This window comes from Mchenga conophoros, linkage group LG22 (genome assembly GCF_057382185.1).
Source record: "Mchenga conophoros isolate Kocher_MC1m ecotype Shallow Benthic linkage group LG22, M_conophoros_male_GT1.1, whole genome shotgun sequence".
In the NCBI taxonomy this organism is placed as follows: Eukaryota; Metazoa; Chordata; class Actinopteri; order Cichliformes; family Cichlidae; genus Mchenga; species Mchenga conophoros.
Genome location: NC_140546.1, coordinates 3588775 through 3604590, shown reverse-complemented (window position 1 = coordinate 3604590; position 15816 = coordinate 3588775). Strand labels below are relative to the sequence as shown.

Below are 15816 nucleotides of genomic sequence, written 5' to 3'. Positions count from 1 at the left end.
TAAATATTTGAGCATATTATTCTCAATGAAGATTAAAAGCCTCAATGTGCTCATTCTAGTGACATTTTTTATGACTTGTTATTTATTCACTTCCTGAATGTGACACTGCAGATAGTAAAGGTATAGATGGATGTTTTGATGCTAATTTATTCTGAAAGCAGAAATATTTCAGCAATATAAAGTGTGTGTGTGTGTGTGTGTGTGTGTGTGTGTGTGTGTGTGTCCTCAGTGAACTGCATCAGTCTCTGCAGTATCTTCCAGCTGCAGCAGTCACTTCAGTTTCTGTTCAGTCTGACTGAGGGAGGTTTTTGTACGACTGTTTTTCACTGTGTGAACACAGCTTGACTGTTCAGCCAGTGAAAACTCTGACAGTAATAAACTGCTGCATCTTCAGCCTGGACTCCACTGATGGTCAGAGTGAAGTCAGAGTTTGATCCACTGCCTGTAAAACGAGCTGGAATCCCTGATGCTTGAGTGCTAGCAGCATAAATGAGCAGTTTAGGAACTCCTCCATCTTTCTGTTGGTACCAGGCTAAACGGTGATTGTTGTTAGAGTTTGTATTGTTGATTGTCATTTATGCTTAGAAATATTTAACCATAGATGCTTAGAGGTGTATAATCAATTGTGTAGTGATAAGTTGTGTGATCTTTAACAGGCTACAGAGGCTTGGTGTGCATTCCACACTAGAATGCACACCTACATCCTGGGAGCACGGGAAGAGGTCGCATCTTGTTTTAATTGTTTTATGGTAGGATTAACGTAGCTACGTCTGTTCTAGTCTAAGTGCTTTTCTGTTTAGATGAACTGCTGGACTTCCTCACCGGGGGGGGGGTCTAGTCTACCCTCTTCCTGACCAAGGATGTTTGACCCTTTGATCAGCAACACACACACACACACACACACACACACACACACACACACACACACACACACACACACACAGGCAAGGTACTCTTTGTTTGTATGTAGACGTCGGTATGTTAATGAACCTATGCATATTCATGTAACCTCAATAAAAGGACAGTGTATGGGAGGACGGACGAGAGCTACTGGGGTCAAGCGAAGGAACGGCGGTTGTCCGGTTCTCTCCCGTGCACGAGTACCATGAAGAAGTTTGCCTACTTGCGTCTTGCTTGCAGTGTAATTATATTGTCTTAACGTTCCAGCGAATAGGTTTATGCTACAAACCTAACAATTGTTGCTATAAACATTAACATTCTGACTGGTCCTACACTTGATGCTCACAGTTGCTCCCACAGCAGAGCTCACTGCTCCAGGCTGAGTCACTGTGATCTGTCCTCTGGACTCTGAGGACACAGAGACAAAAACATAAAGCAGCTTCATGGTTTTGTGGGCTTCATTTCAGAGGGACAGATGTTGATAGAGGAGAGGAGTTTGATTCTCTGGACTTTACCTGTGAAGCAGCAGCAGAGGAGAGTCCAGATGAGGACGCAGATCAAAGTCATGTTTTTGATGAGGAGGATTTCTGTGGCTTCTGTTGTGATGAAGGACAGCTGTCAGTCATCCAGTGTTCAACTCTCAGGACTATAAACTCTCCCAGAGCACTGGAGCATGGTGCTGCTGATGCAAAGTGCCTCTCTATGGAAATCATCTGACTGACTCCAGCAGAGACTTGGATCAATGTGATGTGTCTAAAAAGAGTTGTCATGGCATATTTGGCATGTGACTCACATGAACCCTTCATGATTTATAGACAGATGAGAAATTTTGTCAAAATTTACTCGTGCAGTGAGGAGATGTGAAGGCTTTTCTCCTGCAGGGGCATTTTGCTGAAATGATTCAAGACCACTTGTCATTGTCCTGGTTCATTCGACCAAGCGGTTTGCGTTTCCTGTGTTTTTGTCATTTTTTTGTATTATGTTCAGTCTACTTGTTTATGTTAAGGATCATTCTTTAATGCCTGCATTGTTCTGTTTAGATTTGGTTATTAGATTTCCCCTTGTGTCGTTGCCCTTTGTGTCTCCCTCTGTGTGTCTGTGTTTATATTGTGGTGTGAGTTCTTGTGCCTTGTTTCTCCTCCGTGTGTTTCATTCCGTCATGTTTATCTATGTTTCCCAGCCCGTCGTGTCTGCTCTCTCCCTCGTCTTCCCTCACTCCCTTTCGTCTGCCTCTTCTCCGCTCCCGCATCATGTTTCCTGTTTTATTGTGAAGGTCTTGTGTTTCCATGGTCGTTTTGTCTCGTTGTGGTTATTCGTGTTAGCTGGGTTCCTCGTGTGTTCTCGTTATCCCTCTGTGTATTTAGGTCAGCGTCTCCCTCAGTCCTGTGTTGCGTCCTCCCTCATGGCTGTGTTTCCCTGTGTGCCTCTTTGTGTTTGTAGTTTATACTTCCCCCAGTCTAGTTTTGTTTTGTATTTCCATTCAGCAAATAAAGCTGGTTTTTGATTTTACGTCCTGTTTCTGGGAGTCTGCATTTGAGTCTTTTCCTGCCTGCCTGCTCAGCCGTTTCATGACACCACTTGTTCTTTGACATAAATCATATAAAGTGTCCTTCAAGTCCTTCAGACTTTAAGACAGTTGAACATCTGTGGGTGAATTTGGATCGATGTGTTAGAGTTAAAAGAGTCCAAATTTGGTAAATATAGCTTGAGAGAAACAACGACACATGGCATATTAGACGATGTCATTATTTATTCACCAAAGACTAATGAACTCACGACTCTTCAGTTTAATTTGAAACACAGCATGGAATAATTTACTTGATAGAAATGTGAAATATTCGACCCATAACAGAGACATTTTATTTTTCCGCGGGAACTCCGCTGTGTGCGACTCAGGCAGCTTACCAGTTGTTGTTGTTGTTTGCCAGTTTTTCTTGTGGATGAGTGTTGTGTTATGTCAGGCGGTTTACTGATAATCAGCTTATTTGTGGTCTTTTATCTCCTTTTGCTTTGAACACACTCAAGTCACGACTGACATGTAACATGTTCAAGTGGCTTTATTGTCATTTCAGCCATATACAGTGGTGCAGTACACAGTGAAATGAGACAGCGTTCCTCCAAGACCCTGGTGCTACATATAACAGTAAATCAACATAGGACTATAATAAAGTGCAAGTATACAAGAACTACAAAAACAGAACAGAGTGATACAGACACAAGACAGTGCAACAGAAAAGTGCACAGTTTTCTACAAATTATGCAATTATGATGCCGTTATTATTTCACACTAAAATCTTTTTGAGCATTTTCTTTCAATGAAACTTAAATTTTTAAAACTTTTTTTTTGAAATTTTTCTTCAAAAACAGTTCATAGATGGCACATTTTTGTTTCTATGTTTTAACCTTTTGCCAAAGTATCTGCAAATAATTTGTCATCCATTTCATTTCGCCTTTGATGAAGATTTAAAATTACTATACTGCCACATGGTTACCATTTAACCATACTCTAAAACAGGGGTGGGCAATTCCAGGCCTCGGGCGCCGGTGTCCTGCGGGTTTAAGATCTCACCTTGGGTCAACACACCTGAATCACATAATTGGTTCGTTACCAGGCCTCTGGAGAACTTCAGGACATGTTGAGGAGCTAATTTAGCCATTTAAATCAGCTGTGTTGGTTCAAGGACACATCTAAAACCTGCAGGGACACCGGCCCTCGAGGCCTGGAGTTGCCCACCCCTGCTCTAAAAACATGCTGACCACGTTGGGCTCAGTTTATGAGATTTAATTTGTAATTAAGTTATTTTTCCCAAATATACCAAAAATAAGTTGGTTTGGTTTTTTCCATTTTTACATACAAAATTGTTTAATTTTTGAGTTTTGATAAAATTCTGACAAATTTATTTTTCTGATTATTTTAATTGTAATTGTAGAACTAAGAAATAGTTCACAGATTACAGACGAGGACATCAGAAGTCAAAGAAACACTTTAATATTTTTATCTTTGGTACTGAAACTCGTCTGTTGCCATGGTTCAGCAGTGAAGCCTGTCTGTTACCATGGTTACCAAGCTCAGAGAGGGAAGTGAAACATCTGGAGATCAGTTTCACCCAAACTCCCAGTTTCTCTAACATCTATTCTCTCTCTCTCTGCAGTGGGCCGAGTCCCCCCCTCCCTGACCGTGCTGGCGCCCTCTAGTGAGGAGCTGCAGCAGGGGAAGGCTACAGTCATGTGTGTGGCCAACAAGGGCTTCCCCTCAGACTGGAGGCTGTCCTGGAAGGTGGATGGAAGAAGCAGCAGTGGAGAGGAGAGCAGGAGCCCCGGGGCGCTGCAGAATGACGGCCACTACAGCTGGAGCAGCACCCTGAGGCTCCCTGCAGACCAGTGGGAGAAGGTGGGCTCTGTGACCTGTGAGGCCACCCAGGGCTCCCACACTCCACTCTCAGAGACTCTGATGACAGACCAGTGTTCCCAGTCCTGAGCTGACTCACTGGGACTCTGATACTGGCTTTAGTCTGCAGCTTCTCTCAGTCTGCTCCCTCTGTGTCTGTATTGCTTTGATAGTTTTCATGTTTTCATGCTTGTGGCACTGTTGATGGTTTTAATACTTCAAATAAAAACTGAGGTCTTCAAATAGTGGTTTTCATGTGTTTCCATTCAGCTGCTCTTCTGTCTGATAATCATCCTTCAGCTTCAGCAGTGATGCTTCCATACACTGAAAATCTCTGCTTCAGTAACTTTGACTGAGAGAATCACATGTGCTGTATCACATCAGAGTGTAAATGTAAAAAAATGAAAACAACTAAAAAAAAGAAAAGAAAAAGCAATAAGTTAAAAATAGAATAACAGCCAACAGCTGCTCCCTGTTATAAATAGTTTTAAAGTCTGTTGCAGCTGCATTATTTTCCACCATGTTGGATTTTGTGATGATCTTTGCTGTTGGGTGTAGAAGAAGTAGAAAACATGGTGACAGATTATTGTAACCTGCATGTGACCCGTGATGAGACCCGTCCTGGTTTTCTTCAAAGTCAGAATTGATAAAATAACCCAAAGAAAAACGAAACTTTCTTTATCAACATAGGAGACACTAAAAATGTCTCTTTCAGAACATCAGTGCAGGTTAAAAAGTGTAAATGTCAGAATAATTTATGTCACAAAGATGAAGTTAAAGACTTGATGAACTAAACTTTAAATCTTCAGATCAAATCATGTGAAATATTTCTGTGACCAAGAATGTAGCTGAGCAATCTACATACATACATATATCAGTACTGCAGTTTACTAAAATATTCTCATTTAATAACTACTTCCCAGTTTGAATATTTACAGGAGAGTTTCTTCATCACAGATCTGACTCACAGTATCAACTGTTTTGTGTTTCACATGTTCTTCTGTGCGAGCTCGTCAGGATGGACACAAGTCTGATGTTTTGAGTCAAACCCACATAAACATTACTGTGTGTGTGTGTGTGTGTGTGTGTGTGTGTGTGTGCGTTGGTAAACATGTATTAGCTGGACATTTCGTCTGAATACACACCACACTAGAAGGACATTTTGAATTAACAGGACAGAGGCGGTGTCCTGCTAATTTTGACTGAAATCTAACAACGTAGAGTGGTTTCTATTGGTCCACTAACCCTAAAAAAACAAAAAAATCAAGATGTCGGTTTAATACATATAAACTTGATTTTGTGTTAAATCTGTGTATCACCAAGAGTGTCCCTGGTGGTAGCGTGTGTAATAGCAGGACCTCATGAATATTCACACATGTGTGAATAATAATGAGGCTTGTGTGTAGTTGTCCCGCCAATTCTTACACAGTCCTTCCAATTCACATGTGGGTTAGATAACTGGTAAATGTTCCAAAATGACCACACCAAATGAACCACTGTATGTTGAACTTAATTGTAATAAAAGCCTGCTTTACCTTGTTGGAAAGAAGACATATGAAGCTTTGCTTTTATATGAAACACTAAGGTTTTGTGTAATTATTCACAGTTATACTAAGTAAATACAGTTACGTACTTACAAAGTGGTATGAAAAAGTATTTGACTGATAAGTTATTTATTTTTTGGTTTGTTCTCTCATTTATCTGTTATCAGATTAGATGAAGAGAACCTGAGTGAATACAAATATAGGTTGTTTTCTATTATCTTATTTTTCAAGGGGAAATGCTTTCCTGGCCCTGTGTAAAGAGGATATTGCAATTCTAAAACAAATGTAAAAAAGAGTGACCTTTATTGGGTACACCTCGAACTGCTCGTTAACTACTCACTAATTGGGCAATCACATAGTGGCAACTCAATGCATTTAGGTGTCATGGTCCTGGGTCTCTCGACCCAGCATTTTGAGTTTGTGGTTATTTTTTATTCACTGTTTTAGGTCCTCTTGCCTTCACGTTTATCTGTGTTCCCTGGGTCTTGTGTTCACCCTTTCCCTTCACTGTGTGTTTTGTATTTATTGCTGTCTGTGTTTTGGTTTTTTGCTGCTCCATGCTTTGTTGTTCTGCTTTCTTAGTGTACAGTTTTGATTATTATTTTCCCATGTTTCGGTTATCATGGTTTGGTGTTCTGTCTCTGTGGCTGTATCCCAATTCAGGGTCTGCAGCCTTAAAATACGCAGCCTTAGCAGTCCACAAGGGCCGCGTACTCAAAGACCGCTAAGGTCGGAAGTGAGAGGCTTGTGAAATGGGACGGTCTAGGCTCCGTCGCACTGCTCAGGTTGCCTAGCAACCATGATACTCACCGCTGGAAACGTTTCTGTTGGATTGTGTGTCCACAGGTGTTTGTACTTTGCGTCACAATAAAATGACGGTAAAAGGCTCCGCCCACTTCCTATCCATGTCTCACCATGCAACGACTTTGTGAATGGACTGGAGAAGTGTAGTGGCAGAGTCCTCCATCAGAAATAAGATATGTGTGTTGACTTTTTATTCTCCCTCAAAAATATTATGCCATGACGTGGCCCAGAGCAGCTCTGCTAACAGGTTATGGGCCCAGCACGCTTCCGCTGCGCAAGTTACCGGCAGGTGTTAAAAGTTTGGCACGATTGAGTGAGTAAGCGTTTTTGTGCATCATGAGCAGACGCACGGCAGAGTCGGGCAGTCGATATTCCCGTTTGCAATTTGATGGAGATGAAAGGAAATATGAGATATGGGAAACGAAGTTCCTTGGTCATCTCAGACTACAAGGTTTGAAAGATGTCATCTTAAAGGCTGAGGGTGATGAAGAAGCCGATGGTGAAGATGATGACAAAAATGCAGAAGCATATGCAGAGTTGATACAATTTCTGGATGACAAAAGTTTATCGTTAGTTATGAGAGATGCAGTTGATGACGGACGGAAGGCCCTAAAAATTTTGAGAGGTCATTATGCAGGAGTGGGCAAGCCAAGGATCATAAGTCTGTACACCGAACTCACTTCTCTCACAAATGAAAAGAATGAAAGTGTGACGGACTATATTATCCGAGCAGAAGCAATTATCACAGCGTTAAAAAATGCGGGTGAGTCACTAACTGATGGACTTCTGATCGCAATGATAATGAAAGGTCTACCAGAGACGTTTAAACCCCTGATTGTGCACGTTACACAGAGTGAAGCAAAAATCACATTTTCAGATTTTAAAGTAAAACTCAGAAGTTATGAAGAAACCGAGCGAATGCGTGTGGCTATAACTAATGACAACGTAATGAGGACAAAAGTGCAATCAGACCAGGATTCTACTTCATGGCGAGCAGATGACCGAAGATCAAAGAATAATGAGATTGTGTGTTTTAAATTTTCGACTAAAGGGACACACTGCAAGAACGTGCCGATCTAGAGTATGGTGCAGTTTTTGCCGGAGTAGTACACACAAAGATGCGACCTGTAGAAGGAAGCTAAGACGGGATGAAGCGAGAGGGGTCGTGGAGAAGGACTACGCGTTCAAGACGGGCTCCAAACCCCAGAGGGTCCCGGACGGCGGCCAAGAGATGCTGAATAACCAGCTATTGGTGGATACGGGAGCGACGTCACATATCTTCACGAAGATCGAGAGTTTTAAGACTTTTGATGACACATTTCAACCCGAGGCTCATTGTGTAGAGTTGGCTGACGGAAGGCGGAGCAGAGGAGCTGCAAAGCGGCGAGGAGATGCTGAGATAAGTATGATCGACAGTAAAGGACGCAGCCACAAGGTAACATTGAAACAAGCACTCTACATTCAATCGTTCCCACAGGACATTTTGTCAGTAAAAGCAGCTACTAGTAACGGAGCCACTGTGGTTTTCAAACACGGGGACAGTTTTCTTAAACATGTTGATGGAACAAAATTCCCTATATATGAACACGAGAGACTGTTCTTTATAAACACTGTGCAAGAGTTTGAAGATAAATGTAATGGATGTTTTGATATGCAAACGTGGCATGAAATCCTAGGACACTGTAATTATGAGGATGTTCAAAATCTGCAAAATGTCGTTGATGGAATGGAAATTAAGGGTAAAATCAACAAAAATATGCAATGTGAAGCCTGTATACAAGGGAAGTTTATTCAAACTAGGAACCGAGAACCGGATGAAAAGGCCAGGGCAGCATTAGAGTTGGTACATACGGATTTGGCTGGTCCGATTACGCCAAACTCTAAAGAAGGGTTTAAGTTTGTTTTGTCGTTTGTTGATGATTATTCAGGTGCAACATTTGTATATAATCTGAAACACAAAAGTGATACAACTCAAGCAACTGAAAGATTTATTGCAGATGTGGCGTCATATGGGAAAATCAAGTGCATTCGTTCTGATAATGGAACTGAATTTACAAGCAGTCAGTTCAGAGATTTATTAAGTAGACACGGCATTAGGCAGGAAACTTCGGCGCCATATTCGCCTCATCAAAACCGAACAGCAGAGAGGAACTGGCGTACACTTTTTGACATGGCGAGATGCATGTTAGTTGAGAGCGAATTGCCAAAGTCTTTATGGCCATATGCAGTACAAACCGCGGGAGTGATTAGGAACCGATGTTTTAACAAACGCACAGGTCAGACAGCGTATAAGATGTTAACTGGAAAAAGACCTGATCTTTCTAGAATGAAAAAATTTGGATCATTGTGCTATGCTTATAAACAAAATAGGGGAAAGCTGGATCCAAGATGCGACAAAGGTGTTTTCTTGGGATATGACAAAAATAGTCCAGCATATTTGATCTATTTCCCAAAAACCGGGAAGGTTGAAAAGCACAGATTGATAAAAATACTAAATCCCGCGACAATGGATCAACAAACACAGAGTGATCAGATGTATGAAGAGGAGGTTTATGAATCCAGAAAAGATGGTGAACCCAAACAGACGAAGGATGAGGACATTCCAGATGGTAGTGAAAGCAGTCAAACTGAGTCCGAGGTTAAAACTGAGGATAAAGTAGATGCTGGAGCTACACGTTATCCATCCAGAATCAGAAAGAGACCTGATTATTTGAGTGATTATATCACGGATGTGAAAGAGTGTGAAAATGAACAGATGCAAACTAGTGTTGATTATTGCTACAGATTGTTGTGTGAAATACCCACATCATTTAGTGAAGCTATTGTGTCAAGTGAGTCAAAAGAATGGGAAAAAGCGATGAATGAAGAAATTCAATCCCTTAAGGAGAATGACACATTTACTTTAACCACTTTACCAGAGGGTAAGAAAGCAGTGGGGGGTAAATGGGTTTATGCCGTTAAAAAGAACTCAGACGGATCAGACAGATATAAAGCTCGATTTGTGGCTAAAGGTTTTAGTCAAACAAAAGGAGTTGATTATGAGGAGACTTTTTCACCGACTGCTAATTTATCGAGTGTGAGAGTTTTGATGCAGAAAGTGGTTCAGGACGTAAATGATAAATCCTCTTCAACCTCTATGGTTACTTGTGGCGTACACCACAGGGTTCTGTACTTGGACTGATCCTTTTTACTATATATATGTTCCCTATTGGTAAAATCATTAGACAGCATGGGATAAATTTCCATAGCTATGCACACCTAAATCCTGATGAACCTAATCAGTTATAAAGATTACGGGCATGCTTGGAAGACATAAAAACCTGGATGTCTTCAAACTTCCTCCTTTTGAATTCCGACAAGACAGAAGTTGTCTTTGGACCAGAAGCTCAGAAAAACAAATTACTTGGTCAGTCCCTTCATCTGGATGGCATTAAATTAGCCTCCAGTAATAAAGCAAAGAACCTCTGTGTTATTTTTTGACAAAGACATGTCATTTAGATCTGACATGAAAGAGGTTTCTAGGGTCTCCTCCTTCCACCTCCGTAATATTGCTAAAATTAGAAACATCCCATCCAGGAGTGATGCTGAAAAACTAGTTGATGCCTTTGTTACTTCAAGGCTGCATTACTATAACTCTTAACTATCAGGAAGTCCACATAATGCAACTAAAAGTCTTCAGCTGATCCAAAATGCTGCAGCCAGGGTTCTGATGAATATCAAAAGAACAGATGACATCTCCTCCCGTGTTTTAAATGCACTTTAGAACAGCACGCAGCAACACTACATATGAGCGAGCGGAGGGAGGCATGGGGTCTTCACAGAGCCCCACTCTCTGCCAGCCGTCAGGGCGGGGGGGCCTGAAGGTGGAATTGGCCATCTGATCGAGGCCTGGGTTGCAGCGGCCCCCTGCCACTGCGGAGCCGGGGACGGTCTGCTTGATTTCCACCTCAGGGAGGAGGGCAACATCTGGGTCTGGGTATGAGTTCCCCCTCCGGGGCAAGAATACCTGGACCTGGGATGTAGAGAATGTTTGGGGAGTGTGATTGTGTGTACAGTGTCCATTTATGTCTGTGTCCACGTTGGGTGAGGGCCGAGTGTTTGTGGTTGTGTGTATGAGGGTGGGAAGGTATGTTTGTGTCTGCCGTACACATCACCACAAACAACACCACAAGCAGAGCACAAGTTTTAAGCCAGCGTGGTGTGATTATAGATGCCGTGCAGGTGGGTCCATCTCACATGCAGCGGCATCGCAGAACACGCCCCGCCACATACCCTCTTCCCCCGACTAAGACCGAGGAACCACCTCCCCTCCCCCTCCATGAGCAAGCGAGGGAATAGGCCTGGAGCATCAGCGCCCCAGCCCAGCCACGGGGAAGTGACTACCTGGGCGTTCGCCTGTAGATCTAGCGGCGCTGGTGACGAGGTGGTTCCAGGGACCGCCCACGCTTCCAGCGGCACCCCCATCCCGCTAGCGCACCAGCCTGTGGCTCACCTGAGCCGGTCGTTCCCTCGCGCTGTCCAACAATTACAATAATTATACGGTTGCTGTAATAGATTGTAGATACAATGCAGGTGAGTCCATCTCACCTGCAGCAGCATCCCAGACCAGCCACAATAATAAAGATTTTTCTATTTCATTATAAACTTTGTCCTAATTATGTCATGAGTTTTTACTATTTAAAAAGAAAAAGAAAGCATCACAAAAACACTTAAGGTCATGAAAATTAATTGTATTGCTGCAATACTTAAATATCTGTGGTCTAATCTATTTTTATTCACCAATCTCATTGTAGCAATAATATGCCTTTTTGGTCCAAGTTAATTATTTGAATTTTAAAACTCTTTTAGCCAAATAACTTTGAAGTTGTTACTAAAACTCATCTTCCCCATTTACTACTTTTGTTTCATTCTTTAAAAATTTAGAAGCATAAATATCAGTCTTTTGGAAAAATTACATTTTATACAGTATTATTAAGTCTACATATTCCAAGTGAGTTATGTCAGAATGCACTAGAGCAATTTAACTCTATTACATCATAGCATTCTATTTGCAAGAATCCCAGTGTTAATCCACTGTTCTTGGCCAATGATATCCACTCCTCAGCACTATGGGGGCGCTAATGTACATCTACGCTGGTTGCCAACCACCATGAACATTTAAAGAGCAGAAGAAGAAGAAGAGGACACTAAAGAGTTCAGGTGCACGACATGAGGATTTAATGAGACAGCTTTTATCTTACTGCTTTCGTGGAAGATCAGGTGAGAACCATACAAATTCCCTTACACATGATGTTTATATAAATATATTCATCCAATAAAGCAAAGTAATATAGGTTATTATATTACGTTCGGATACACCAAAGCATCTAATTTTTGACAGTTTAGCTAGCCAGCATGCTAGTAGCAAAAGTTTGACATTCTGTTGCTGTTGGTTTGATTAATTTTGGTTTTAGCATCACAAAACTTGTGGTTTTAAAACTAGTGAGATCTGTTTTCAGAAAATATTTTACAAATGAAACAAAAACTGTAGGACAAATATGCTTATTGTTCAACCATACTAAATCATTATTTTAATTTATAACTTTAAGAAATATAAAAGGTTAAGGAAATGTGGATATGAAAATTAACTCATTAAGATTTGCAGTAACCTTAGACCAAATAAAATATACGAAACAGAACTTCCACAGGTAGGGCATTCAGATATTTGGAACCTTTAGGGGAGCTCTCCCCAACATAAATAGATTTTTCGATCTGTTTATTTCTATGTCTACATACATTTTGTAGTATAATGTGTTATTTCTAAAGTCATTAATACCTGATCTTTGCAGGGGATGGCGGCAACAAGGCCACGGAGAGCTAAAATAAATCCCATACAAGATGCTAGGTATTACTGCTCCTTAGGTGAAGACAAGGCAGGATTTGATGTGAGGTATATTGATTCATTTAAAGGTGAGTTGATTCCAAAGAATGCAGTCAGCTTCTCAAAATAGAAATTTTTATGTTTTTTGTAGTTTTTTTGTAGCATACCATGCATGAGAAAATTAATAATCACGAATATAATTATACTTGTTTTATTATTATTATTATTATATTTCTATTTTTTCCTTGTCTTTCCCCAAGGAATTATGAACATGTTACATGTTCCAAAATAAATAATACAATATAATCAAATAAAAAACATATTTAAAAACAAGAAGGATTTTAATTAAATGGTTTATAGTTTATTGCCCAATTTGTTTTTGATGTGTGTCTTTAGGTCGCGGTGTGTTCAGCTGTCGGTCATTTCAAAAGGGAGATTTTCTTTTTGAGTACAGAGGACAAATCATAACTAAAGAGGAACAAGAAAACCGAATGAAACTTTACCATGATGCACTCAAGGTTTTCATATTTGATTTCAAGTTCAATGGAAAACAGTTATGGTATGTAACTGCTTTGATAAAGGATAAAATACATGAGGTTTACAAATTATAATATTCAAATAATATTTTGAATTGAATATTAAAATGTTATTCAGACGTTCTACAACCTAATATACTTAATGACTTTCTTTACAGAGTGTAATTGTTATTGTATACTTTTTGTTTTAGTGTTGATGCTACCAGAGAGGACGGCTCACTTGGCAGACTTGTAAATGACGATAATGTGAATCCAAACAGTAAAATGACAGTTACCAGAGTGGATGGAAGGCCCCATCTCTGTTTGTTTGCAATCAAAGATATTGGTCCAGGAGAAGAAATCACCTATAACTATGGTGATTCCAACTGGCCATGGAGAAGCAAGGTATAATGTAAATAGTACAGTATAAGTATAAATAGTATTAAATGAATAAAGGCTATACTGAAAAGTATGCATACACACACGGGTCCTGTGTAATACTCAACTGGACAGGTCCAGACATTAGGAGGACTGTATTCATCTTGGCTAGACCCAAAGACTGCCATTCATTATTCACGCTTCTTCCTTAGAAATCCAACATGGTGGCATCTCAGGCTGTGGATGAGATTGCAGCCAGTTCCTCTCCTAACGACGCAACAAAGGTAAATTGGAGTTTCAGTGTCAGATTGTTTTAGTTGTAGACTGAGGTGCTAGTTATTAGGCAGTATTGAGGTATGTGGGTCCTTGGTTATCTTGACCAAGTAAGATGCACGCATTAGGAGGACTGAGATTTGAAACAGGAAGTATAAACAACTGAGTTCTACCTACAAGTGCGCCCACACACACGGGTCCTGTGTATTACTCAACTGGACAGGTCCAGACATTAGGAGGACTGTATTCATCTTGGCTAGACCCAAAGACTGCCATTCATTATTCACGCTTCTTCCTTAGAAATCCAACATGGTGCCATCTCAGGCTGTGGATGAGAATGCAGCCAGTTCCTCTCCTAACGACGCAACAAAGGTAAATTGGAGTTTCAGTGTCAGATTGTTTTAGTTGTAGACTGAGGTGCTAGTTATTAGGCAGTATTGAGGTATGTGGGTCCTTGGTTATCTTGACCAAGTAAGATGCACGCATTAGGAGGACTGAGATTTGAAACAGGAAGTATAAACAACTTGAGTTCTACCTACAAGTGCGCCCACACACACGGGTCCTGTGTATTACTCAACTGGACAGGTCCAGACATTAGGAGGACTGAGTTTAGAAATGAATTCAGATCAATGAGAGATACTCTGGCAATTGTGCATACACACACGGGTCCTGTGTATTACTCAACTGGACAGGTCCAGACATTAGGAGGACTGTATTCATCTTGGCTAGACCCAAAGACTGCCATTCATTATTCACGCTTCTTCCTTAGAAATCCAACATGGTGCCATCTCAGGCTGTGGATGAGAATGCAGCCAGTTCCTCTCCTAACGACGCAACAAAGGTAAATTGGAGTTTCAGTGTCAGATTGTTTTAGTTGTAGACTGAGGTGCTAGTTATTAGGCAGTATTGAGGTATGTGGGTCCTTGGTTATCTTGACCAAGTAAGATGCACGCATTAGGAGGACTGAGATTTGAAACAGGAAGTATAAACAACTTGAGTTCTACCTACAAGTGCGCCCACACACACGGGTCCTGTGTATTACTCAACTGGACAGGTCCAGACATTAGGAGGACTGAGTTTAGAAATGAATTCAGATCAATGAGAGTTACTCTGGCAATTGTGCATACACACACGGGTCCTGTGTATTACTCAACTGGACAGGTCCAGACATTAGGAGGACTGTATTCATCTTGGCTAGACCCAAAGACTGCCATTCATTATTCATGCTTCTTCCTTAGAAATCCAACATGGTGCCATCTCAGGCTGTGGATGAGAATGCAGCCAGTTCCTCTCCTAACGACACAACAAAGGTAAATTGGAGTTTCAGTGTCAGATTGTTTTAGTTGTAGACTGAGGTGCTAGTTATTAGGCAGTATTGAGGTATGTGGGTCCTTGGTTATCTTGACCAAGTAAGATGCACGCATTAGGAGGACTGAGATTTGAAACAGGAAGTATAAACAACTGAGTTCTACCTACAAGTGCGCCCACACACACGGGTCCTGTGTATTACTCAACTGGACAGGTCCAGACATTAGGAGGACTGTATTCATCTTGGCTAGACCCAAAGACTGCCATTCATTATTCACGCTTCTTCCTTAGAAATCCAACATGGTGCCATCTCAGGCTGTGGATGAGAATGCAGCCAGTTCCTCTCCTAACGACGCAACAAAGGTAAATTGGAGTTTCAGTGTCAGATTGTTTTAGTTGTAGACTGAGGTGCTAGTTATTAGGCAGTATTGAGGTATGTGGGTCCTTGGTTATCTTGACCAAGTAAGATGCACGCATTAGGAGGACTGAGATTTGAAACATGAAGTATAAACAACTGAGTTCTACCTACAAGTGCGCCCACACTCACGGGTCCTGTGTATTACTCAACTGGACAGGTCCAGACATTAGGAGGACTGAGTTTAGAAATGAATTCAGATCAATGAGAGTTACTCTGGCAATTGTGCATACACACACGGGTCCTGTGTAATACTCAACTGGACAGGTCCAGACATTAGGAGGACTGTATTCATCTTGGCTAGACCCAAAGACTGCCATTCATTATTCACGCTTCTTCTTTAGAAATCCAACATGGTGCCATCTCAGGCTGTGGATGAGAATGCAGCCAGTTCCTCTCCTAACGACGCAACAAAGGTAAATTGGAGTTTC

At 41.1% G+C, this 15816-nt stretch overlaps 1 pseudogene and 1 gene segment (V, D, J or C); both read left to right on the top strand.

The window, feature by feature from the left end:
• The window catches only part of LOC146548551 (Ig kappa chain V-III region MOPC 63-like), a 37620-nt gene extending 33032 nt beyond the window's left edge, over positions 1–4588 (top strand). Inside the window, 1 exon segment of the V gene segment in view lies at positions 4053–4588. Coding sequence covers positions 4053–4378 — 326 coding nt within the window.
• A 7758-nt stretch (positions 4589–12346) lies between these two features.
• On the top strand, positions 12347–13876 carry LOC146548550 (histone-lysine N-methyltransferase Set8-like; annotated as a pseudogene).
• Positions 13877–15816: the final 1940 nt, after the last annotated feature.